At 40.2% G+C, this 26,593-nt stretch overlaps 1 protein-coding gene across 8 annotated transcripts in view; it reads left to right on the top strand.

Annotated features, from left to right (window-relative positions):
- Window positions 1-5,440: 5,440 nt before the first annotated feature.
- The window catches only part of nrg1 (neuregulin 1), a 35,342-nt gene continuing 14,189 nt past the window's right edge, over window positions 5,441-26,593 (top strand). For 2 of the 8 annotated variants that reach the window (XM_067484183.1, XM_067484182.1), the window contains exons 1-3: window positions 5,459-6,976; window positions 17,190-17,328; window positions 18,968-19,035. In XM_067484183.1, coding sequence (XP_067340284.1) covers window positions 6,268-6,976; window positions 17,190-17,328; window positions 18,968-19,035 — 916 coding nt within the window. In that variant the 5' untranslated portion in view covers window positions 5,459-6,267. Of the gene's footprint in view, window positions 6,977-17,189; window positions 17,329-18,967; window positions 19,036-19,998; window positions 20,058-26,593 lie in introns of all 8 variants that reach the window. The other 6 variants (XM_067484181.1, XM_067484187.1, XM_067484180.1 and 3 more) reach the window with 6 other exon arrangements.

Here is a 26,593-nt window from a genome sequence, read left to right as displayed (position 1 = left end):
GTTTTTTCTTAGTCTCCATTTTAGAATTTTCCATGGTTTTTATCAGTTGAACAATGGCAACACGTATCCCATTCATTGTTTCTTTGTTACATTTTCCCAACCTATTTTAAAAACAAAACATTTTTAGGCCTTTTTGTGCCTTTATTCATAGAGGACGATGGAGAGATTTTACACTTTTTGTGTCAGCTTTTAAAGGGTAAACATCTTGGTGCTGTAATGATCTTTACATTGCCTGATTGTTGTGTATAATTACATACAGTGGATCCAGAAAATATTCTCAGTGCTTATCTCTTTCCACATTTTGTTATGTTAGAGCCTTATTCCAAAATGGATCAAATTCATTATTTTCCCCAGAATTCTAAAAACAATACCCCATAATGACAAAGTGAAATACGTTTATTTGAAATCTTTGTTGTGTTTTGAAATTTATTAAAAATAAAAAACAAAAAACATATACATAAATATTCACCTCATTTGCCTAATACTTTGTTGAAGCACCTTTAGCACTAATTACAGCCTCAAGTCTTTATGAGTATGATGGTACAAGCTTGACACACCCATTTTTGACCAGTTTCTCCCGTTCTTCTTTGCAGTACCTCTCAAGCTCTATCAGGTTGATCATTCTCAGCTCTCTCCAGAGATTGGGTTCAAGTCTAAGCTCTGGCTGAGCTACGCAAGGAAATTCACAAAGTTGTCCAGTAGCTATACCTTTGTTATCTTGGCTGTGTGCTTAGGGTAGTTGTCCTGTTGAAAGATGAACCATCGCCCCAGTCTGAGGTTCAGAGCTCGGGAACAGGTTTTCATCAAGGACGTCTCTGTACATTGCTGCATTCATCTTTCCCTTAATCCTGACTAGTCAGTTCCTGCCACTGAAAAACTTCCCCATGATGCTGCCACCACCATGCTTTACTGCAGGGATGGTATTGGCCAGGTGCTGAGTGGTGCCTGGTTTCCTCCAGACATAACACTTTTCTCTCCAAACTTCTTCCATTTAAGGATGATGGAGGCCACTGTGCTTCTATGCTGCAGACATTTTTCTGCACCCTTCCCCAGATCTGTGCCTTGACACAATCCTGTCTCGGAGTTCTACAGACAATTCCTTGGACATGCCCTGGTTTGTGCTCTGACATGCACTGTGACAGTGCCTTGAAAAAGTATTAAAAATGAAATGAAAATGTGCATATTTGGTCACATTACAACCACAAACATCAATGTATTTTATTGGGATTTTATGTGATAGACAAAGTGGTACATAACTGTGACTTGAAAGGAAAATAAGAAATTTCAAAATGTTTTCCAGATAAATATCTCAAAAGAGTACCATGCATTTGTATTCAGCCCCTTTCACTCTGATACCAGTGACTAAAATCCAGTGGAACTAACTGCTTTCAGAAGCCACCTAATTAGTAAATAGAGTCCACCTGTGTCTAATTTAATGTCAGTATAAATACACCTGTTGTGTGAAGCCCTCAGAGGTTTGTTAGAGAACATTAATAAACAGTATCATGAAGACCCAGCAACACCAGAAAGGTTTTCAATGTCAGAGGAGCAGATGGTGTTATTCGTCTGTGCAAGCCTCTGTTTATACTTCATAACCATATAATTACCACTTTCATTCTGTAACCGATAACATTTTAACCTGTCAGTCAATGATTATGCATTTAAGTCTTCTCCTGCTGAGCCTGTCACAAATCAGTCACTAGAGCTTTTACCTGAGACTTTAGATCATCTAGTATCTTTATCTCCTTTGCACTCTTTCACAGCCTGAGAGATCCACCCCAGGTACCTTCCTCTGCCAAACTCCAACAGTGTCTCTGCATCTTCCACCAGTCTCAATGCCTTCTTATCCCTCCACCCCTAAGTCCATTTTTGAAAGCAGTGGGGTTCCAGGGCTCTGACCAGCCTGTAGTCCAGGCTGTGGGCCTCATTGTTGGGCTGCATGAGGCAACAGATGCTCCTCTCCCGCTGGTAAGAAGAAATAAGATGGAACAGCAAAGACGAGCCGGCCTCCATGAGGAAATGGTTTAAGATCCAGTCACTTTGTTTGTCAGGGCTGAGTCTCCAACCTGTTTTGCTGGGGAGGAGCTTGTCCTTCTTAGTAGTTGTAGAGACCAGTTGTAAGATCCAGTGCCGTTGGACCGTCTCTATCTGGTGCAAGATGATTTTATGAACATGTTGGTGATGTCCACATGTTCGTTGAGCAGTCTGTCATGCAGGGGACTGCCTCAACTCACCTGGTTATCAAGCACAGGGGTGTGGGTGGTGAAGTAGCAAATCCTCTGAACAGGCAGTGCAGCCATGATTACATGTTTCATGCAGAGATCATCTCCTTTTCCACGGGGTTCTGGTTCAGTTTGACGTGCTGCTGACACCAGAACTCCACCAGGTCTCTCTCTCTCTCTCTCTCTCTCTCTCTCTCTCTCTCTCGCTCTCTTGCTCTCTCGCTCTCTCTCTCTCTCTTTGAGATATTTGTGAATAGTTTAATGTAGTGGTGGAGTAACTGAAGCTTTCTGAAGCACTGAATCTGTATGAAACTATTGTGTTGAAACTGATTCAGGGTTTTAAAGCATTTGCCACAGTTAAAAATGGTGACATCTGCTGGCTAAATGCTTTGTGTTATGGGCAACTTAAATGATAAAAAGCTGATTTGAAAACAACCTATTCATATGCTGCCATTAATTGTTGTTTGGTTCAGTAAAGTCTGTATTATAAAATCGGATCACTTTGAAATAGACTCAGAATGAGAAGTATGTTTGGTTTTCAAAACCAGCGTGACACTTGTCAGGCTGATGTAATAAGTTTCATTTAGGGATGTCATGCGATTTTGTTTTCAAGTGGTGAAGCAAGGCTTCAAAACATTTAGCTCCAACACGTCTGCTTTGAAAGCTTGATACATAATAACATCATCCTGCAATTTTTACCTTTTGGTTTTGAATTCTTTTACTTGGGATTGGGAAGCATGGCAGAGCATATCAGGACATGTCTGGGTTTCCTAATACCAATGGCAGAACAAAACATGTTATTCGTTTTGTAAAATAGCACCATAGCTTTCAGACTGTCTCACACTAATGGATCTAGTCATCATTTACTAACAGAATCAAGAGGTGCATAGTTTCATGCAGAAGCAGTAAGTTATTTTAATGTGCAGCTTTATTAACCTTATGAGTGACAGGAGGCTGCTGCACATCTAAAATTAAAGAAAGAGAGCAAGATTGAACAAATGAAATTTAAAAGCTTTTTAAATTGATATTTCCATCCTTAGCATCATGAGCTTTTCACAGAGCAACAGGACATTGGTTACTTTTTTGTTAAAGGGCATCATGGTGATGGAGTGGTTAGTGCTGCTGACTTAAAGCCAGGAGGTCCCTGGTTCAAACCCACCTTTGTAGAGTTTGCATGTTAGGTTAATTGGTGACTCTAAATTGACTATAGGTGTGAATGTGAGGGTAAATGTTTGGGTACCTGGGAAAGACTGGAGACCTGTCCAGGGTGGACCCCACCCCACACCCCCTAAGACATAAGTGATTAAAGATAATAGATGGATGGATTTAAAATTTTAAAAAAGCAGCTTAAATATATTAAGGGCCCATAGTGACAGACGGGTTTACAGTCATGTTCAAAATTAAGTGTCTGTTCTTTTAATCCTATGCTTTTTGGGGTAAAAACTACCTCTTGCCCCTTGTTTTTGGGGCAGCTCTATTCCTTTACTTTCTATTCATGCAGATGTTCTATGAGTCTGTGGTAGCCAGCTCCATCTTCTTTGCTGTGGTTTGCTGGTGCAGCAATATGAAGGTGGTCGACAGTAACAGACTGGACAAACTAAAAAGGAGGGAGAAGATGGACCCTTTGCATGTTGCGGCTGAGAGGAGAATGTTCTCCAAACTCTGCTCAATCCTGGGAATCTCTCCCACCCACTCCACTGTGTGCTGGCTGCACAGAGGAGCATTTTCAGCCAGAGGCTGATCACAGTCGAGTGCTCAACAGAATGCTACACGAGATTCTTTCTCCCAGTGGCCATTACACTGTTCAACTCATCCCCCTTCTGTAAAGGGGGGGAACTAAATGGTCAAAATGGACAAATAGTATTGTTTTTATTTCATTAATGTTTACTCCTCTAGCTTTCTTGATATCATCATCATCATTGTCATCAGATGAGCTTAATTCAAGAGGAGCTAACCTCAAATTGAAGACCATGGCTAAGATGGACACCTGGTACCTCTGTGGCCGGTTACCAAGAATAAGGGAGGTAACTTCTGAAAGTCTACTAAAGAATGTGAAGGCAGCAGTATCACATTTCTATGGATTAAATGCTTATTATTTCCTGTTACTTCTTAGCTCCTATCGAAAGAGCGTGAAAATGTTGAGAAGTTAATCAATATGCAGCTCCCTAATTCAGAGCCCTGGCAGGAAGTGCTCTCCCACAGATACCATTAATGGTATTAATTTTGTCTGAGGGTTGAAAAGGGTCACAGCAGTGTCAGTGCGGTGCTGACCTGACCTCTGTGACTGTCTTCATCTTGTTTAAGCCCTGATTCCTCCAGAAGACTTTGAAATGTCCTTTTAGCCTATTAGCTGTAGTGGTTGGGGGGTTGGGCACGTAAAAGTTTAATTGGCGGTCTGGGGGCTTTCTGTCACACTCGCAGAGAGAGTGTGAATTTTGTGATCAATACGCTCAGTTTAGTCTGTATTTTCAGGGCATCGCATTAGGACATTGAAACTGAAGCAACTAAATAAAATTCAGATGTCATTTCTTTTATTATTTTCTCCTGGACTTTTTTCAACGCACATGTCCAAATGTCTTCAGTGAATAGTTAATGGGGAAATATTATATTTGGCATATATTCCTTTGTTTGTTTTACCAATTAATAGTCTTTATTCCTATACAATTGTTATTTAAAAAAATCTTTAAAGCCAATTTCTTATTTATATATATATATATATATATATATATATATATGCACATGTTTATAGTAAGTCAGGATTTTTTGGTGTATTGGCAAAAGTTTATAACAGCAGTGTAATGATAGCAGAACGATTTGTAGTAGATACAACACAGCTCATTAATTTAAAGCTGAATACGTTTCATTCTGACATGTATTTAACATAAAACCAAAGGTTTGCGTTAAGTTTATAAGCGATTGAGCATCACAATGATATTCATTAAGTTATAAAATGTTTCAATAGGTGTTATCCTGTGTGCACAATCATTTGTGTTATTATGTTATTACACTAATGAATGCAGATACTTGAGAAGAGTAGAACACAATGGCTGCATCCTCTTGGGAAGGATCATATGTCTGCTTCCCTGGCTCCTTCCCCTTGACAAAAAACACACCCTTTAGTATCAGCATAATCAATGGGGAGTGGTGCTGGAGGGAGAGGCTACAGCAGTTTGCCTGCCTGCGATTCGCTGACATGTCCTCTAATTGGATCAAGTAGGAACTTGCTTAGGTGGATACATGTGCTGGGATTGGGAGCTGCCCGCAAACACAGCACTGACACACCAGCAGACAGGAAGAGAGACCAAGAGGGAGGAGGCCAGAGGCTGCCCTGCTCACCACCGGGATAGGAAAGACTGAGAGAGGAGGGGAGCTAAGGAAAAGGGGAGTATCCAATCTTCTGTGCCTGTCTGTGCTACTGCAGCCCCCCTCCCCCTCGTACTCTGTATGATTCTTTTTCGCCCTGCTTTCCCTTACTCATCTCTTTCTGTTGCTGCACTGAGAAGGAAGGGCACCTGCCTGCCGCTCCCCGATGATTCAGCCTTTCAGTTAGTTGCAGCTCCACGAATAAGAAAGCATGTCCCTCCTGCCACTGCAGTGCCTGGCCGTCCTGTCCTCTGCACTACAGCTACTGCAGCTGAAGCCGGCCCGTCACGTCGACACCGCCTCTTCTGCCCAAGTGCTCAGGTGAGTGAGCACTACTATTCCACCATTGCTCACTGCTGGACATTTCAGAACGTTTAAAGACTCTCTGGCGATCCTTTTGGTTTTTTCCTGTAGCAGATTTATTTATAGACTTATTATTGCATTTCTTGTTGGACAGCATGAGTAAGGAACTCATTTCCCTCATGCGCAGTCTGCATACCTTCCAGACTCTTAACAAGGTTTGACTCCCTCTGAAGAGCATTTTTACCTTTCTCTGAAATCCCAGCTCTGAATCTACAGCCTCATGACGGAAAACATACTTGCAGAGACTGGTGGCAGACAGCCGCTCTGTGATGCTCTAAGTTAATAGAAGAGGTGTTCAGAGACCCTTCATTCATACAGAATGACTGAGGGAATGGAGGACTTCTCTGCGGGGCCAGCAACCCCTCCTGGATGGGCCTCCCCCACCAGCTCTACTGTTGATACTGGACAAGCCCCTGAGGAGAAACCAGAGGAGACAGAGGCAGCTGGTGAGAGTGGGGAGGAGGGTGCAGAGGAAACTGCAGAGGGAGATGGTGGTGGTGGTGATGGGGAGCATTTGGGGGCTTTGGGAATTGTGGCCTTGCCAGGGACCTGCTGCGTGTGCATAGAGATGGAACAGATTAACAATTGCCTGCACTCTGAGAAAATCTGCATTCTGCCCATCCTGGCCTGTTTGCTTAGCCTTGCCCTCTGCACAGCTGGACTCAAATGGGTCTTTGTGGATAAGATCTTTGAGTATGAACCACCCACACACTTAGATCCCAAACGCATCGGACAGAACCCAATTATTATATCAGTTGACCCCACGCTAGGACTAACTGTGTCGATTCATCATTCATCTCAGTCTACTGTCTCCCTGACTACCGCCATCGCCATTACCCCAGGACATCCTGACATTTTAGTGGAAAAAACATCTACGCAAGGGCCGGATGTGCCTGGCTCTTCAGGAGTGACTCAGTCTGATCCCTCTGTTACACTGAAATACAACGCTCAACGTCCCACCATCCCAAAGCAGACTCCCCAAGCTCAGACAACACAGGAATCCAATGACATCATCATCCCAACTATCTGTAAGTAACTAACACTTGCTCACGGGAATCATTGGGATTAATTTTTTATTTTCAGATATAATGTCTGTTGTTCATTAACCGGCCTCTAAACCCCAAACGATGGGTGTTGTTTAATAAATCGATGAAACTGATTTTTTTTTTCTATCACTGATTACCTAAAAGCTGCAAGTTGTCAACTATGACTGTCAGTGGCTGCTTTCAAGACTTTGCGTGCAAGCAGACACGTTGTGACTTGCAGAGAGTAGCATGCAGCGCCATGACTAAGCCTCCGAAATATTGGTACAAAGATAGATGTGCAGGCAACAACAGCTTTTTTCAAACCTGCTTCACCCCTACAGCAAGTGGATGTATTATTCCTAACATTCCCTCTGTCCTCTTTAAGTATTAATGATCCTCTAAATTATAGCCCAATGATTTAGGCATACTACAATGGATGGACCCCTATGGATGGTCCTCTGGTTTGAATGAATTAACTTGTAGACAACATACAATATGGAGGATCCCTGAAATGTGTGGCTTCACATTTCCAGTTACATGAAAAAGTGAAAATCAATAAATGATGCATGCCACAAACTGAAACTCCAGGCTGTGGTACAGGGAGACTTCCTGTTTTGTGACTCCGCTCCATTTCAAGGTCAGAGCCTGCTAGAGGCTAATTGATGCCCTCTCCATCCCTCTGCAGCAGAAAAAAACCAGCCACTAATCATGTCTGTCTGCCAGTGGCTCGCCACCATGACGTTTCTGTTGTAGTCACATCCATGTTTGATTGACTATACTCTGTCTGGCTAATAGAAGGTGGGTGGGAAGGGAGGAATGAGGTGGGGCGGGGCGGGGGATAGGGTGGTCAGGTTCCAACCAGTGCTTTCAGTGAAAGGTTAGTTACACTTAATCATAGACAATTCTTGTTTAGTTAATTGCCTGTAACTAACACTAAATTTCCTGCAGCCGCACCTGACTTTGCATTCCAACAATTAGTAGTGGTCCTGTTTTCACGTGGAAGGCCAGTGACGCATCAGTAGAGCTAAGGTTGGAACATTTTCATATTGTTCTACTGCTGTGTTTTCAAGTGAATTTCACCGAACTGTTCTAACGACACAAACTCAAGTTTCAGCCTCATAATAATCAAGTTTATGAGGAGTTGAGATTTTATTATCGTCATGTTCCCTAAAATGTTCCAGAAGGCCGCTTGTTTAATTCAAGTTTAATTCCCAATAAAAGAATCAAACGTCAGCCAGAAATTTGGCAGACAGACAACAAACAGGTAAAAAAATCTCAATAACACAGGTGATGGTGACGCATAATCAAAGCACTGCTGTACTAATGTCTGACATGACGTCAGATGCTGAAACATCTGAAGCAATGTGGTTCATGACTAATATGTGAGGCACTGTGTGATTGTTATGAAGATGTTTAAGTTAAGGGAATACTAAAGCCTACGGCAGGTGAAGAGCTGTCACGGGCCATGAGAGGATGATCCTGGACAGAAACTTACATAAAGATCCAGAACTATAAAGTGAAGCATTCTAAAATATTAATTCCAATAAATCACGCTCAAACCAGTATTTTTATCCTGTCTTAAGTCACTTGAACGTACTGAAGAACTAATCTGTTCATATGAGTGGTTCTTGCTTGGCGTTTGATGATGTTGTACACACGTGACCATGGCTTGGTTAATGTTGCATTAACCTGGTCGATTGGTTAAGGTTTGTTTACATTTAGGCACCTGCTCTGACACACCAAGCTGACAGTCAGCTGTCGGCCTATGTTGGACCATTGGTGAGCGTCCATCAGCCTAGTTATGGCAGGGTGTCCCACACTGTTGGTGCTAGTTGGACCCCGGTTAGCAGATTTTCAGTTGATTGGCTGTTCAGCTTAGTGGATCAGTGCAACAACACCTTTAGTATCATTTACAACTTCTTATCAGATATTTTCTTAATCAGATCAAGCTATAACCTTTCTCTGGGGTGTGAAAGTGGTAAGACAACAAAACTTTTAAGAGGTTTTAGGTCTCTATACCCAATCCCAGACCTTCATTTCACACTGGCACAGTGTATACATGCATTAGTCTACACGACGTGTTCAAGTGCCTTTTGTTGTCTCAGATGAAGGCGATGTGAGGTGATAATAAATCTTCTCTCTGTTTGTGTCGGCCCTTAAACACTTGGTTAAAGTACCCTGTGAAGTTTTTCAACAATAGTAGGGATGGGTTCTGATGGCCAGTTCAATTTTAGATCTGGTTCCAATTTGGTGCAATATTGAGATTTGTTGACCTCTTTAGCCCAACAAATTCCATATCCAATCTTTCCTTCACCTAATTTGTTTAGCAAACCTCTCTCTGAAGATGGAGATAAGACAAGTCCTTAAATTAATTATACAGTACTGTTTTAAAATGTCCAATGTGCTAAAGTACATGTGTAGGTTTAGTTATTTGCTGCCCATAGATTTGTCCTTAAATCACACTTCAAATTGATCAAACTTTTATTTTATTTTAACTAACATTTTTAGACAAGTTTTGTATTTTATATAACACTGAACAGCTCAAATTATCTTTGGTACTGAACTGAGTAGCTGAGTGCACTCTTCTTTAACTAGTTAAGTTCTTAAAGTTTTATTATTCTTATCAGTTTTATTCACACGTCAGCTCTTTATTTGTATCGTGCATGTTCACGAGAATGAACATATATGGTGGTCAGCGATTTTTGTTGGGGATGCTGATGGTGAAAATAGGTGACAGCTGGTGCCAGCAAAGTGACAAAAAATGCTGCAAAAAGTGGAAGACTGTTAAGTAAATGAAAAATACAGAATTATTAAGGATTTAAAGTCTTCTTTTCAGTATTTGCAGATTTGTTAGACCCCAAAGACAGATGATGAGAAACACTGATTGTTAAACAAAATGCAAATGCAATGCACCTTTAATGTTGGAGACAGAGTGTAGTTTAGAAAGGAGCAAATACTCATATTATATTGCCACATGATGCAAATATCACAGTCAAATGTGCCACAAGCCTTTTCACTTCCACATGGTCCATTTTCTCAACTCTGCTTAAAGAGCACACTGCTTCCTGCATCAGCACTAAATAGAACAAGACAGATATATAACATGAGCTGCTGATTCACCCAGTTCCAACATACAAATACTGACTGGGCCAGCAGAACTGTTAGGGCTGCAGAGCCGAGGGAATGGACACCGTGAAAGCCAAAAGATATTTCTAAACCGAGTCAGCATTTTTTAAAGCCTTGGTACTGTTTTTTATGGAAATCAGAACCATCACTCTCCTCAGCAATAACACAACATGCTTGAAAAAGTGAAAAGTATCTATTCAATTAATCATTATGTACTGTAGAGTTATACAATCCATCATCATCCTGTTCTCCCTATTTACAAACATATTAACTTGCTGTAAGACTGTATACAGGCTGCTTTAGTTGCATAGTGTTGGCACTATCCTTGTCTAATCAGACAGACAGACAGACAGTAAGCTGTATGTCTGTCCATGCAGACAGACAACAAAGGAAGCTTTTTGGAATATACTATAAAACATACACAGTTGACCTCTGTCACGTGCAGAAAGTGTGTGTACTGTGAGTTCACAGTATTTGTGAGTTCATTTTTTCATGAATTCCACTTTTGACTTCTTGGTTTAAAACTCCACCCACTCTAACACTTTGCTTCACAAGAACTAATAATGTACATGTTTTGTAAGTATTATTGTTCGTGTTCTTCAGCTATAGTTTTCTATATCAGTTGAAGTCAGAATATCTGTAGTGAATGAATAGTACATGGCAGCTTGAAGGAAAGCTGCCCAGTAATAAAGTTTCATTACGGGAAGTCAAAGCCTTTTGTGATTTTATTGTAGGTAAATTAAGGGATGCAATGTAGTTGCTTCCAAATAAAACAAGTGAGCCTTTTGTTAAGTACAAAAACAGAAGGCAGGTAGACTGAACTGACTCAAACACATCAAACCAATATTGATACTTCCTTTCATACGAATAGACATTGTGCTCCATTCCTTTCAAACTTCTACAATTATTATTATTTTTTACCACAAAGGGTCATAATTGATTGATATATTGGTTTAATTAGTGAAATTATAATAATGCCTAAATAAATACTTCTGTGAAAATTGTGTGTGAATTGGAAGATGTTCTCTGTCTTCTTAATTGAAAATTTACTTTAAATGTTATTAATAATTTGTTTTATAAACTAAGAGACAGGAATGTAATAGTAGCTTTCTACAATTTAGATAACCTAAGGTAAGATCAAAGTCCAAGCTGTGGCCAAACACTATGACCAGAATCCCCAAAACAAGAGAGTAGATGATCGAACAGCAACTGGGTGAAACTGGCTGATATTTGCACAAAGAGAAAAATAACATACAGTAGAGAAAAACCCAAAAAATCCCCCTTGAGCAAGTCCTAGGCAACAGCGGAGAGAAAAAACCCTAACCCTTAACAGAAGAAACCTCCAGCAGAACCAGGCTCAGGGTGGGCGGCCATCTGCCTTGACTGTTTGGGATGAATGGAAAGAAGCAACAATAAAACATTGGACAGGGTGATAGGACCAGTAGCTGTGCACTGGAAAACAAAGGCACCAGGCACCGCTCATCACCTGCCCAATACCATCCCTACAGTGGAGCACGGTGGTGGCAGCATCATGTTGTGGGTGTGTTTTTCAGCAGCAGGGACTCAATATAAACAGGTTTCACAGTGCCCAGGACCTCAGACTGGGCTGAAGGTTCACCTTCCAACATGACAACAATTTTAACCACACAGCCAAGACAACACAGGAGTGGCTTAGGGACAACTCTCTGAATGTCCTAGAGTGGCCCAGCTACACCTGAATAATGTTCAGAATGAATAATGGTGTTTAGCACAGGAAATTTAATGGTGAAGTAAATGATTAAAATAAGATACAGATACATTAAAAATGTACTTCTGTATCACTGCATTTATGTCAGGATTTTATTCATTGACATTACTTTAGCATCCCACATCATAAAATTATAAAGACGAGAGATTATTTTCAACTCATTCCTTGAAGATGCTTGCCTGTCCTTACCACTGACTTGTTTCTATACAACAAATCCATGAAACATACTAAACCCATATGGACCTCAACTTCACAAATGACCCTTGACAGAGGTACAAAAATATGTAGACTTCCTCAGCCAGGCTGTACAGAAGCTTCTTATCCGTCCCTGTGAGAATTCTCAATAGTTTGACCACCAAATAAAAAACAAAAACAAAAACAGAAACTTTTACTGACTAACATCGACTAACATGTCAATTTTTACTTTCATTGTAGAATCATTTTATTTTTACACTGATTTCTTTGTAGTCTTTGTCATATTTATGTTTGTTCCATATTGCACTAACATCTACGAGAAACTGTTTCCATATATGTGTCATGGTGCTGCCACCCTGACATTTTCCTGCAGGATGTCATTACTTGTGGTATTCCCATAGTTCTCCATCTCAGCTCGTCCATGAATGTTCTTTTTCCTTTAGCCCACTTTTCATCAGGTTGCCATGGTTCCCCAACACTCAACATTTTTACATCGCCGACCTGGGAGGCATCTGAGCTGGTGTGACTCTTGTGTTTTAAACTCTCATTAGCTGCTAGGTAGGCAGGTAGCATTAGGGAAATGCCTAGAGGCCCACACTGTATATTGACCACACCCTCACTAGAAATCAGATGACCAGTTCTTGGATTGGGTCAGTACACACCAGTAACAGTACACAGTTCTGGGACTTTTACATTACACTCTTTGGCATATCAGGCCTTTGTCTTCCGTAAGGTACTTTTCACATTTTGCCAGTACTTTATGCAGTTTAATTTGCTTTCTGAAATCTGCACAAAAAAACCCAGAGAGAAAGAGATCGCATAAAGCAGTGCAGCGGAGCGCTGAGAACTCTAGCAGAAATTTCCCTGATCATTTATACATTGATATTGTCCACAGCTGCTTTAAACTGTATGAGACATTACTCTATCTGAAGGCAACAGATCACATGTGCTAGTGCACAGTGGGATAATGCACAACAATCCACTGTGTTTACCCAGAAAAAAAATCAGGTGTAAGAGACAAAATAATGCTACTAGACATGTTTTCTCCTTGTTTTGTGATTTCTGTGGCTCATTAAATCTGTGCGCCCCGACTGAATTTCCAGCTTTCTTGACTTTTCCTCAGTGAAGCTTCATTCTTGAAATGCCTTGAAATCAGTACAAATACTGATGTAGGATGGTGGACTGTTGTGATTTTTAAACATGAGTAGTGTAGAAATAAAACAGTGCCATTGGGTAAAGTGTCATTATGTTAACCAATTCACAACAAAGTCATCTCAAGGAATTGTACAGAATAAAGTCAAGACTGTAAAGATGTATAGAGAGAACCCAACAATTCCCCCTATGAGCAACAGTGGAGAGGAAACAGAACCAGGCTCAGGGTGGGCGACCATCTGCCTTGACCGGTTGGGGTGAGTGGAAAGTGGAGAGAGATAAGAAAAAGAGCAACAAAAGCAACAACAAAACATCGGGCAGGTTGGTAGGACCAGTAGCTGCACACTGGAAGACACACAGCTTCAAAGCCCGGGGACACCTGCAGAAAGGGACAGAGAGAGGGGGACAGGGAAGGACAAAGACAACTACGGGAGAAAACACACAGAGTTAATGACATACAGTGGTGACAATTGTGGGGTGAGAGGAGACAGAGGAGGAAAGGGGCTCAGTACATCGGGGGGGTGGCCTGGAGCAGCATAACTATAACTAACTATTTAGTCTAAACTAAATTAGACTTCAGAATATATTAAGTAGGAGATGTTACACTTTCAGCTGTTCGAACAGAAAATAATACAGGATAGTGACCTGCATTAAAACCCATAGGCTGTGAGAAACTATGCTCACAAACCAGAGGAGGGAGAGAATCGTTACTACAGAAATGAAACTAAAATAAAACCACTGAGTCATGGTGAACAGAAGATTCATTTCTGTGTTACATTTAAACTCCCAATTCATTCAGATGAAGTTTCTGTAATAAAAAAGTATAGTTGACAGTGACTTAATATGTTGACATGTTGTACCACTATTATTAATAAAGGCGGGATTTGTGTCTCCAAAGTCATTCTGTAGTAGATTTACTTTGTTTATGGTTATTACTGCAGCCTCATCAGGCTTCTTCTGAGCTCCACGTTATCCTCTACAATGCCTTGATAAACCTAGGAACAGTTTCCCCTCCACAATAGCAAGCAGTTCAGGTCCAGAGGCAGCAAAGCAGCTCCAAATCATGATGGTCCCTCCATCAAACTAAACTGTTGGGATAATGTTTTCATGTTGGTGCACGGTTCTCTTTTGGCCACACAAAGTGCTGTGTGTTCTTTCCAAACTAATTTCCAAAAAAGAAATTTCCGAGCAGTGTTGTGGAGTCTTAAGGTGGTCTTTGATAAACTTCGAGCATGCTACAGTTTTATTTTTGGAGAGCAATGGCTTCCACTGCAGTGTCCTGCCATGGATGCTATACCTGTTTAACGTTTTGCATATGGTTGACTGAACATGAACAGAGATGTTAACCAACTCCAATGAACCCAGTACTTTCAGGTTCTTCTTTACCTCATTGATGATTCTATGTTGTCACATAAAGAGTAGTCAGAGTCCCAAATCATGTCGTACTGTGGACTGATGAATGTCTAAAGTTAAACACTTTCCAACTACATGCAAATCAACAACTCTTGAATGTAGATCTCCTGATTGGACTCCAGATTTGCTCACACCAGATCCCGGTTGACGTCGAGTGACATTAGATACCTGGTGTTGCCATCATTGTTTCCACCATCACTTTGTATATTTTTTAATGTCTTCAATAAAGAAATGAAAGATTATAACTGTTTGTGTTTTATCAACTTAGAAATGCTGTGTGCGTTAATATTTGTGACTTTGGTAAAGATCAGATCCCATTTCATGATCAATTTATGCCATGTCATTGTCACTTTAACAGATATGACTGCTGTGATTTCAGTTAATTATGCAGAGAGACATTTTTTGCTGGTGCACTGCATCACGGTTTGTCCTTGACAGCGCTCGACAGGAACACTATCCTCTGCTGCAAATACAAGCCATGCTCTGCCCCAAGAGCCTGAACAGCAAAGAAGTGAAGAGGCCTGTTCACTCCTCCTCGGCACGACGTCTAATTTTTCTGGTTCAGCAGCTAAGAATAGGCAGTAAAAATGTCAAATTTCTCTGCACTCTGAAAACACCTACTGATTATTGATTACTGTTTTCAAAGTAAATCATTATTAGTTATGGCTTCTGGAGTAATGACTTTAGTAGATCACAAATACATAATTGGAGTCTGAATATTATAGATTTTCTTCTACGATAGAGCCCTACCTCTGAACCCCATTCACATATTTACTTATTTATGAAAGTTCTACCATAAATTGAACCACAGACATTAAGAGTTTGTGTTCACCGAAGACATACATCAAGTGAAGGTTCTGATTGAACTTTCACTAGGTTGCGTGTAATCTAGTGATATGTTGCTGTTTGCTGCAGTGTTTGAATGTGCTGTGTAATACTGATATCATGCCTCTAGATTTATACAGTGTTATACTCACACTACTGAAGCCTTTAAGACTGACTCCATTCAGCTTGAGAATAGATCAAGCTGTATGTCTACATTCATGAAAATGAGCACACAAGATGATAAGAATCAGATCATATTTTATATATAAGGGAGACAAGTCAAATTTTGGACACCATCATTTACATGATACAGTTAAGTGATAGATGTGTAGCTGTTACTGACATCTGATGTCACATCTCAGTGAGCTGACTGTCTATTGGACATGTCCTGTGACAGTCCACTTCTGTGGGTTAGCAAAGAATGTGAAGGTCAATGGTTGAACAGGATATGACCCTGTTTACACTTGGTTTTAAAAATGCGTTTCAGGGGATCAAATCACAAGTGGACAGTGCTACAAACAACAATCACCAATGTGGACTGCGATCCAATCATTCCAGTCACTTAATGAGGTCTGTGATGCATCAGACCACATAGCTATTGCAGTGTAAACACTACTGCATCCTGATGTTTTGAGAACCCATCAAATCGCTTACCCTCCCCTCAAAAAAGATCTTACTGTTGGGTGAATCCTAGCGTAAGAGATTCAGTGGTATGAAATCTGAACACATGTGGTCTGCTGGACACCTTGGACACAGTGTACAGGTATGAACATTGATGTGTCTCAGCTGTTCATATGTGTTTTCTATTGCCTAAGTCAAAACCATGATCTCCTTTAAGTCCAGAGTTCTTGAACCTTGTTGACAAAGTCCTGTGAGTTGTTCATATGGTGAATGGCACAGCCAGCCATTGTGGATCTAACTTGGTGGCCAGATGTTTTGCGATGTAAGTAAATGAGTTAATGAGTTGATGCTACTTGCAAAAGGTCTGAGTGGAGCTTCTTTCTTAAGTATTTTTTTCAGTACATCGATCAGCCTCAAAATTCACATGACCTGGTGGTTTCAATATTAAGATATTATGTTTTTATACAAATATTAAGAACTAATAAATGCTGATGAATCATTAAGGGCTAACATGGAATGAACCCATAATGATACATGTCCAGCATAATGAGAGTGTCATGCTACTTACACACTGCCTTAGCTTTCTGATGTAGAAGTATTCAGTACAAAATGATAATCTACAATTGTTAGAATTAAACATCCTTGTCATCTGCTATTATATTCAGACTCAACACATCTCACAAAAAAGAAAATCCTTATCAAAGTGTTCTACCCACTTCAAATTCAACATTTGAATAGAAAGTGTTATAGTGAAGCAATGGTTTATAACTACAAATACAAAACTAAGACATAGGGGTTTTCTGGATTATTCACTGGGCACCAATGTGAACAAGCTGTGTTTATGAAAGTCTTAGACCTAAAATGTCTGTGATCACAACTGCATTCAGTCGCACAAGTCATCACTGGTGATTCACCCCTCTCATGTGGAGAATTCCATGTTTCTCTTATATTCAGTAATAAATATCTGGCGATATGATAAACATTGGTAATGCTTACACTCTTATTTCAGTGAACTCAGAACTTAGTGAAACCAGAACGGTTTAAACTCAGTTTCCTTTCACTTTGCAAACCAACTGTGACCTACTGTATGTGTTTGCGTCATTTTCTTGGTACACTAACTGTGAATGTCCTCTGCAGCTGCCACCAGCACCACCACTACAGCCAAGACCTCCAGTCATGTGACGCGTTGCAGTGACAGCCAGAAGAACTACTGCGTTAATGGAGGAGAGTGCTTCACCCTTGAAATTGTGCCAGGCAGCACAAAGTTTCTCTGCAGGTACGATGTCAACTGTAGGTCATTACACTGGCTTTGATTGAAATTTGCATCAGGGTAATATAACAGTTGCTGTTGTGATTTACTGTAACTGGATTAGCAAACTACATTTAACTGAGCTACTATCATTTGAAATCACACAAAACATAATGAACTTATAAGACTGAGGCTACATCATCAGAAAAACAGAACTCATGAAATACTGACATCAATAATTTGATGCAAACAATACTGTAGTTTTGAAAAAGGGAAGGAAAAGCAGAAAAAATACGACATACTTAAATAATATGAATACAACACAATGCGTTGTAGAAGGTCATTTTACATTGTCAAGTAAAATGACCAAAACAGTGCAACGCTCAAACTTATTATTAGAGTGTATAACCCAAAAAGAAAAAGAAAAAGAAATTGTGAACTGATGGGTCGGGAAAGTCTAATGGTTATAACCTGAAAACTGGGCAAAGGAGCAGTAAATAAAACTGACACCAATCAACACTCACTGGCCACTTTATTAGGTACAATCTAATACAATCAATACAGCAGCTCTGCCATGAATTCTACTTTTACAGTATAATATTTTAAAATAAATGAGGGGGCCAAAACACTAGAACCACCTATTGTTAAAATGCACTCCAGTATGACTCCAACATCCACTTAGACCTCAGTAAACACACAGTAGAATTATCACCTTTCTGACAGTTTCAACTTAAAAACTGAGAAATTCTAACATTGTAAAAGTAGAATTGATGGCACCGCATCTTTATTTGATTGCATTAGATTGTACAGGTGTTCCTAATAAAGTGGCCGGTGAGTGTAAATCTTATGTTTCACTGGCTACTTGCTCAAAGTTCTTGAACCTCAGATTAAATTAATCAATTTTATGATGAATTGAAGATGCTGTCGCTAATGAGAAACACAATGCCAGGTATAGACACCAGCTCCAGTGACAGTGCATAAATGGTAATTAGTTACAGCTGATATACAGTAATTCTCTCTCGTTGTCTCCACAAGTGAAAGACAAGATGTCCGTTTGCTCCCTGGTTTAGCTAATATTACAGCTGTTTTTCCGCTTGTATGCGCAGCTATTTAAGGGTGATCTGAACTCCACATCTTAATGTAGTAGCAAAGTGACAGGCTGATGTCACCTGAACTCAAGCAGCACGTAGTTATACTACTACGTTTTGACGGTTGTGCTGAGATTGTCACAGCAGTTGATCAAAGTCAGTGAATGAATGTGAGCTTCATGCATAATGTGCTTAATAACCATTATACAGAACCGCTTTCTTTCCCTGACTGGGACTATGCTGCTTTTGTTGCTAAAACCCAATCTAATTACTGAGCTCCTACTTTATGTTGTGTGACAGGTAAACTTCTGTCACATTGTTGTAAAAACAGAATTTGTGTTTGCAGTTTAGTTGGCAAATAAGTTTTAGAGACGGGTTTGCTAAGGTGGGAAGCAAACACTGTAACATAAAAAAAGTAAATCCATGAGTTTTTATGTATCTGTGTCATTATTTGTGTTTGTGTGCTGGATCCTGCCATGTTCTGTGACTGTACACTGGATGTCTTTGTGTCCATGTGTGTGTCTTGTGTGTAACATGTCAGTACTGTTGATCTCTTTTCCTTTCTACCTATCAACCAGGTGCTTGGAGGGATTCACTGGGCACCGATGTGAACAAGCTGTGCTTAAGAAAGTCTCAGACCCAAAACGTATGTGATCACAACTGTATTCAGTCCCACATGTCATCACTGGTGATTCACCCCTCTCATGTGTTCTCCAAGACATGGTGGAGAATTCCATGTTTCTCTTATATTCAGTAATTAATATCTGGCGATAAGATGAGCATTGGTCCGGCTCACACACTTATTTCAGTGAACTCAAGCTCAGCGCCCTCTATGTGGGATGCAGGCTTAAGCGCGTTCTTCTCTGCAGAGTAGAGCACTGGAATTTGCATGTACATTACTTCTCATCCCATCACATCCCATCCATGCTCTTCAGAGCAGTGTAACTAATGCCTCCATCTCAGCTTGAAGTACTGTGTGTCTCATCGGTAGTTAAGACATACTGTACTGTGTACTGCTCTTTAAGCCTCAGCCCCATCCCATCATGTAACTCTTCCAATCCATTTTCCTTGTATCTGAACCCTTTCTCTGTGGTCCAGAGCTAAACTGACAAAAGCATGTTTGGTAAAACCACCGTGCTTTCAGTGTTTCATGTCCGATTGAGGGGTTACAAAATGGACCAAGGGAATCATTAGTTGAGCTTTTGCTACATCTGAACTAACCGAGTCTTCCTCTGTCATGCTGTATGACTGCCTTGAATTGGGGCCTATGTTGCTTTTCGGGTGGGGTCACGACACCCCTTCTATGCTTATCTTGAGTGTTTGTGTTTGTACATGCAAATTTCAGTCTGCTATTAAGACAGTAAAAAGAGTTTGATGGAGTTCTGTGCAAAACTGTTTCTCGAAAACAGGAAACTGGAAATCACAATTAAGTGCTTGTGTATAGGATGAAGGCCTGAGGTGGTTATAAGTATTCAGGCTCACAGAATAAAGCTGGCTGATCTAGCTGGCGCCTCCTGCCAACACCAGTGATGACTGTTGTGGGTTTAGCACAGTTCTTGAATAAACTAACCCTCTCTTTTCTTGTCTGTTTCTTTTGTTTCCTATTCAGGTGTCCCAATGAATTTACTGGTGATCGCTGCCAAAACTATGTAATGGCCAGCTTTTACAGTATGTCTGTTTCCTCTTCAGTCTGTTCTTGGACTTGAGCATGTTCAATTAACAGTTCTTGTGCTGTCCTACCTGGTTTGTTATGTTACCCCTAAGATCTGTCATTGGTAGTGTCCAATACCTATTGCATGTTCAAGTTTCTCTGTATTGTTTTATATGTTCAAGCTGCATGTGGTACTGTAGGAGTTACATGTTTTTTTTTTTTACATGTTTTTATATGGAAAACAGGAGGCAGGTTGGACAACATAATCATATTGGCTGTGAAACCAGGCAGACAAATAGAGCCTGCAGAAGTTAGGGCAAAATCTGAATCAAAACTACCCAAGCAATCAGTCAGGTAACAGTCAAATAGGTAAGAAAGCAAACAGAAAAACACATGGAAATGAGATAGAATGACTGGGACATTGTGGGTAGGATACGCTTTGAGAAAATGGGAACAGAAATGAGGGAACGTGATGCTGGTAAATTGGAAACAAGAGGTTGGGAGAGACTGGCTTATTTGGCTAAGTGAAATCAGGTGCGTGGGTAAACAAATACAGGGGAGCGAGAACCTCTAGACGCTGGTAATCAGGATTATAATGGAAATTAGGTCACAATTTCTCTTTTCCAAATCTGGTCATTGTTTAATTCTTTTTTAATCTAGTTTTATATTGTCAGTGGTTGATGTTTCAATTAACACCTTTCTGTGCAGTGATACACACGGGCAATATGTCACCACAGAACATAGCATTTACATACAAACCCTGGAACAAACATACTGTAAAGGTGGAGAAGTGTCAGTCGGGTAGGTTGACTTAGAAGTCGGTGCCAGAGATGAGGTGGCACTGACCATGGAAGTCAACTGCAGAACAATTGTTCAGGCAGAGGAAGCGTTACAGTGCATTCAGAATGTTTCAGACCCCCCTCACTTTTCTCAACTTATGTTAAAGCCTGATACTACGGTTGGTTAATTTCTTTTCTCGTTAATCTACAGCCGGTACATCATATTGACAAAGTAAAAAAACTGAATTTCAGAAATGTCCCTTTAGGAGTCACCACAGAGGAACGTAATTCCGCACATTGGTTTGACACGTGTTTTTATGCCGGATGCCCTTCCTTCCACAACCCTACCATTTTAACTGGGTTTGGGCCTTCTGCATCCCATCCCGATGCTCGACCCATTTAGCCACTAGGGTCCTAGAATTTTGGAAAAATATAAAAAAAAAACTGACAAATCATATGTACATAAGTATTCAGACTATTTTTGCAGTACCTTGTTGAAGCACCTTTGGCAGCAGTTATATGCTCTTATCTTTTTAGCTATGACGCTACTAGTTTTGAACATCTGGATTGGGGGATTTACTGCCATTATTTTTTGTAAATCCTCTCAAACTCAGTCAAGCTGGATGGAGACTGTCAGTGGACAGCTATTTTCAGGTCTCTCAGGATGTTTAATTGGGTTCAAGTCAGGGCTCTGTTTTCCACTCTAGGACATTCACATAGTTGTCCCTAAGCCCTAAACTATGTAAGTTCCTAAACTATATGAGCTTGACTGTGTGCTTAGGATTGTTGTCATATTGGCCCAGTCTGAGGTCCTGAGAACTGTGGAACAGGTTTTCATTGAGAATATCTCTGTACTTTCCTCCATTCAGCTTTATGAACACTAAGCAGTCTCCCAGTCCCTGCTGCTGAAAAACACACTCACAGCATGATCCTGCCACCGGCATGCTTCACTGTAGGGATGTTATTGGGCAGGTGATGTTTACTCCAGAAAAGTTGGTTTTGTCAGGCCAGAAAATCTTGCTCCTTAGAGCATGAAAGTCCTTCAACTGCTTTTTTGCAAACTGGGCAAAGTGGGCTTTCATGTATTTGGACTGAGAAAAGGCTTCGGTCTAGCCACTCTGCCATAAAGCCTAGAATGGTGGAGGGCTGCAGTGGTTGTCCTTCTGGAACTTTGTTGCATCTCCACACAGCATCTCTGGAGCTCAGTTAGAGTAGCCATCGGGTTCTTGGTCACCTCTCTTACTGAGGCCTTTCTCCTCTAATTGCTAAGTTTCGCTCCAGTGAAGGTGTAGAAACATTCAGCAACTCAGTAACAATTAAGAGAAATGGGAGGCAAATTTCATGTGTTGTTGCAAAGTGTTTGAATACTTAGGCCAATGTGATATTTCAGGGTTTTTTTTTGTTTGTTAGTTTTTTTTTATTTACAGACATCAAAAATTCAACATAACATAATTAGTTAGTGAAGGGGGTCTAAAAATTTGCTAAATGAACTGTACTGTATGTGTCAACTGTGGAAGTTGGACCTAAGAATAGATACTGGAGCAGGAGGCATATCAGGTTGGCCTAGAAGCAGGTGCCGGAACACCAGAGATTTGACACAAGTATCCATCACAGGAACCAGAGAGGACAGCCATTTTGAGTCAACTAGGTGTTAGCAGCACTGACTAACTCACGAACAGGCATCTTGTCAGTAGATCTGGAAATCTCAGGAACAGAAAAGACATTGGCTGGGTCAGGAACAGTTGAATTGTTGGTGGAACTGGTCGTTTCAAGAACAAGCAACAACAACCACTGGTCCCCCATGGCGAATATTCACTTGGGTGAATGTGTGAACACAGACAGTTGAGTCTTTGGTGTCAAAATCTCTGATGGAAGAAAGGGAGAAAATATTTAACAAATTGTAAAATAACCTTAAATGAACGTCAAAGACAGGAACCCTGAAACCCAGCAGACATCTGACACCCACACATTCTGATCCAAAGAATCAGCTAGTTCCTTATTTCTTTTTGGAAGTGAATCTTGATTTTGTGTACAGTGTTAAGAAAGTATCACTAGGGTATGTCTTCATAGAAGATTATCCATGTTCTGGGAATTTATGTTATCACTAACCAAAATACCTCATTACTGACCTTTTTTTACTACAACACAGTGTTGTAGTAAATGTGTTCTGATAAATACATGGGAAATAAGCTGAGCAGTGATCCAGCTGTATACAGTGTGTGCTTTGGATGTTATCACATTCTCCAATGGCCATGATCAACTGCTATCAGCACCATATCTAAGGTGCAGTAGGTTGCTCCACATGCATGTCAGGTCATTATCATGCAATTTTATGCAACATAATGTTTTATTTAAAAATACATGCTTTGAGTTACACTTAAGCACAATAATGATACAGTGAGGCTTCAGATATATTGACTGTTAACTTGTCAGTGGCCATAACTGTCCTGGCTTTAGTGGATTTGAACAGTTTGAGGTCAAAGCGGACTTACTCTATTATTAGCTTCATGGTTTACAACATGGCGCATGGATGACACATGGATGACACATGCTGATGATGAGTTTTGCTTTCATTGTGGCTAACTTTTCAGCAAGTGTTCAGCAAGTACAATCTACATACTGTAGATTAAAGTAGATGTCTTACTCATGTATATTTGGTTTATGTTCCCCACTGTGGCTTTCAATACACTTACAAGATTGCTGTACCTACTGTACCTTAAGGGTCTCTAACTGGGATCCTTCTTTTGGTGCCTGTTGATTTTTTGGACACATACATTATTATGATTGTTAAGTCAGGGGGGACTCGCTTTTGTTCATATGGAGATTGCGTGCACTCATAAGCATCTGATTTGGACCAAATTTGACAAGCTTTTACTGTTCCACAATTCAGAGAGAGATGATGGGAAACACTTATCAGGTTTTACATGTTGAAGTGTCCTTGAGAAAGACACTGAACCCCGGCTTAGTTTCTCTCTGCCAGTGTTTGTATTTTCCCCCATGTGTGTGAGTGTGTGTTAATTAGTGAATGAGAAGCAGTGTAAAGCGCTTTGAGTAGCAATAGGTAGAAAAGCACTATATAAGTGCACAGTATTTTCTACAAAGATCTATTTAGTTCAGATCAGAGTTTGTCACAGATACTAAACTTAGAGTAAATCTTCTGTAAATGCAATCTTACAGTTACAAGCAACATGCAATTTCTAAGATAAGGCTGTGCAGTGGTAAAAAACACCAGGGCACAGACTGAAAGGATCTGATCATATACGTTTGTTTGAATGATGGGCTGTTTGATCAGCACCAGCAGTCTCTCAGTTTTCAGTGCGGTGACTGTACAAGTCCTCCAAACTACATTCACATTAAAACTGATCTTTTTTTTCTCAAGTGACTTCAATCTGACAAACCCAATTTAATTTCTTTAAATCATATCTGGACCATTTTTATATGTGGTGCTGGACCTAAATCATGTCTGATATCTGGATCAGCATATCACATCTGTGCGCTTGTCCTCAGTCAGTGTTTGCATCACCCAGTCCAGTAAAAATAAAAAGATAGAAGATCTACAGCAGAGACGGTGAAGGTAAAAAGAGAAATGAGGTTCAGACTGAATAAATATTCTCACCAGGCTGTTTTTGAGTATGATTTCACTGTTGCACATGTAATGTTATTGTTGTTACAAATGGTAAATGGTAAATGTTCTGCACTTACATAGTGCTTTTCTACCTATTGGCACTCAAAGCACTTTACACTGCTTCTTATTCACCCATTCACACTCACAATCACACACACATTCATACACCGATGGGGGAGCTGCTATGCAACCACTTCTAGTCACCTACTACAATCACTTACAGTCAATCAATCAATCAATCAATCAATCAATATATCAATCAGTCAATAAATCAATATTTGTATAACACTTTGAAAAACAACCAGGAGTTGACCAAATTGTTTTGCCAGCTGCCTTTGGTACTGTGGATCATGCCGTCCTAATCTCTCGCCTTGCTCAGTGTGTAGATATCCAGGGCACTGTTCTCAGATGGTTTCAGTGGCAAAATTTAAGCAATTTACATTACTTGAATAAATAAAAAGGAAGATAAACACATTGATAAAGTGATAAAAACAATATGATTAAAATTATAATTTTATAAAATTTGAAGTATTTAAATAGATAGATTAAATATTAAAACATGCCACATCTGTAATGCAGCAGATGTCAGGGGGTGAGGAGTTCAAAGTTTTGGAGCAGCAACAGCTAACACACATTTGTCCCACCTTCACACCTGGATTTTGGAACTTCTAAAGAAGTTGACCAGATGTCTGAGGTACTCTGTCATGTTTGTGAAGAACTATTAATTCACTTAAGTAGAGCAGGTCTAGGCCATAAAGAGCTTTCAAAACAAACAGCAACAGTTTAAAATCAATTGTAAAATGAACTGAAGGGCACTGGAGTGAGTACAGAACGGGAGTTATGTGTTTACCCTTGGGGGTTTGGGGAAAATTTGAGCAGCAGCATCTTGAACCAGTTGGAGGTGAGATAGTGAAGACTGGTTGACTCCGACATTACGTGCATCGCAATAATATAATTTTGAGCCGATAAAGGCTTGAATTGCCTTTTCAAGCTCTTTTTCAGATAAGAATAGCTTAAATTTTGCCACTGAAACCATCTAAGAACAGTGCCCTGGATATCTACACACTGAGCAAGGCGAGAGATGAGGGCTGCATGATCCACAGTACCAAAGGCAGCTGTGAGAAGAAGCACCAATATAGCAGGATTCCCTGCATCAACAGATAAAAGAATATCATTATGAAGCCTTAACAAAGCTGACTCAGTACTATGTCTAGATCGAAAGCCATATTGTAATTTTCAGAAAAGACTCCAATTGATTAAAAACAGCATTTTCTAGTACTTTTGAGAGAAAGGGAAGATGAGTCACAGGTCTATAACTGAGTTATCAGGGTGAGGCTTTTTAAGAAGTGGCATTACCACTGCACGCTTAAAAACATCTGGTACAACTCCTGAACTAAGAACTAACAGTTCTTAATAAACGTCAAAAGACATGGCCCTACAATATTCAAAACCTCTTTTAAAACATTAGCTGGAACAATATCCATAGGACAATGCATAGGATTAACGTGCCTTTCAAAGATTTGAGTTCAGGTAGAGTTAAAAGAAGAGAGAAAATCCTCTGGGCTCGAGTGAGAACCCCCCCGCCCCCCCGGTGCTTAAATCTCAGTGATTGTAAAAGCAGCAGCAAAGTCTCCAACAGTGGATGAAGTGATAGTACAACGGTGACAGGCAGGGATCTGGGGTCTGTGCACAGATGGGGGGACTGTAATATCAAATATTGTGGGAAAGTGATCAGAAATTCCTGATTCACAAATTTTCCGAAGAGAAACAGAGAGAAACATAAGAGATGACCAAATCCAGAGTGTGTCCGTGTTGATGTGTGGGTCTCTGTACTGGCTGAGTGGGGTCAAAAGAGTCCAATAACTTTTAATATCATTCGCTTATTGATTAGAGCGACAACAAAAATGAATGTTAAAATAGGTAAATATGAGCATGTTTCCCAATTTTGATGAATGGCTCAATGCAAAAGGGATGCGAGGATCAGTAGCAGGCCCTTGTTCAGGAGTGTCCAGGAGTCCTGGACACAGTCCTGAAATGCCCCTTAATTTCTAGACATTCTGTAAAAGTTGTGATCACATTTTACTCCAAATTTAGAATTGTTTTTCAAACAATAAACGCTAATGTGTTGGGAATGGTGCATGATCATCAC

The sequence above is a fragment of the Channa argus genome, chromosome 18 (genome assembly GCF_033026475.1).
Source record: "Channa argus isolate prfri chromosome 18, Channa argus male v1.0, whole genome shotgun sequence".
NCBI classification, from domain to species: domain Eukaryota; kingdom Metazoa; phylum Chordata; class Actinopteri; order Anabantiformes; family Channidae; genus Channa; species Channa argus.
This window is presented reverse-complemented; position numbering and strand designations above follow the sequence as displayed.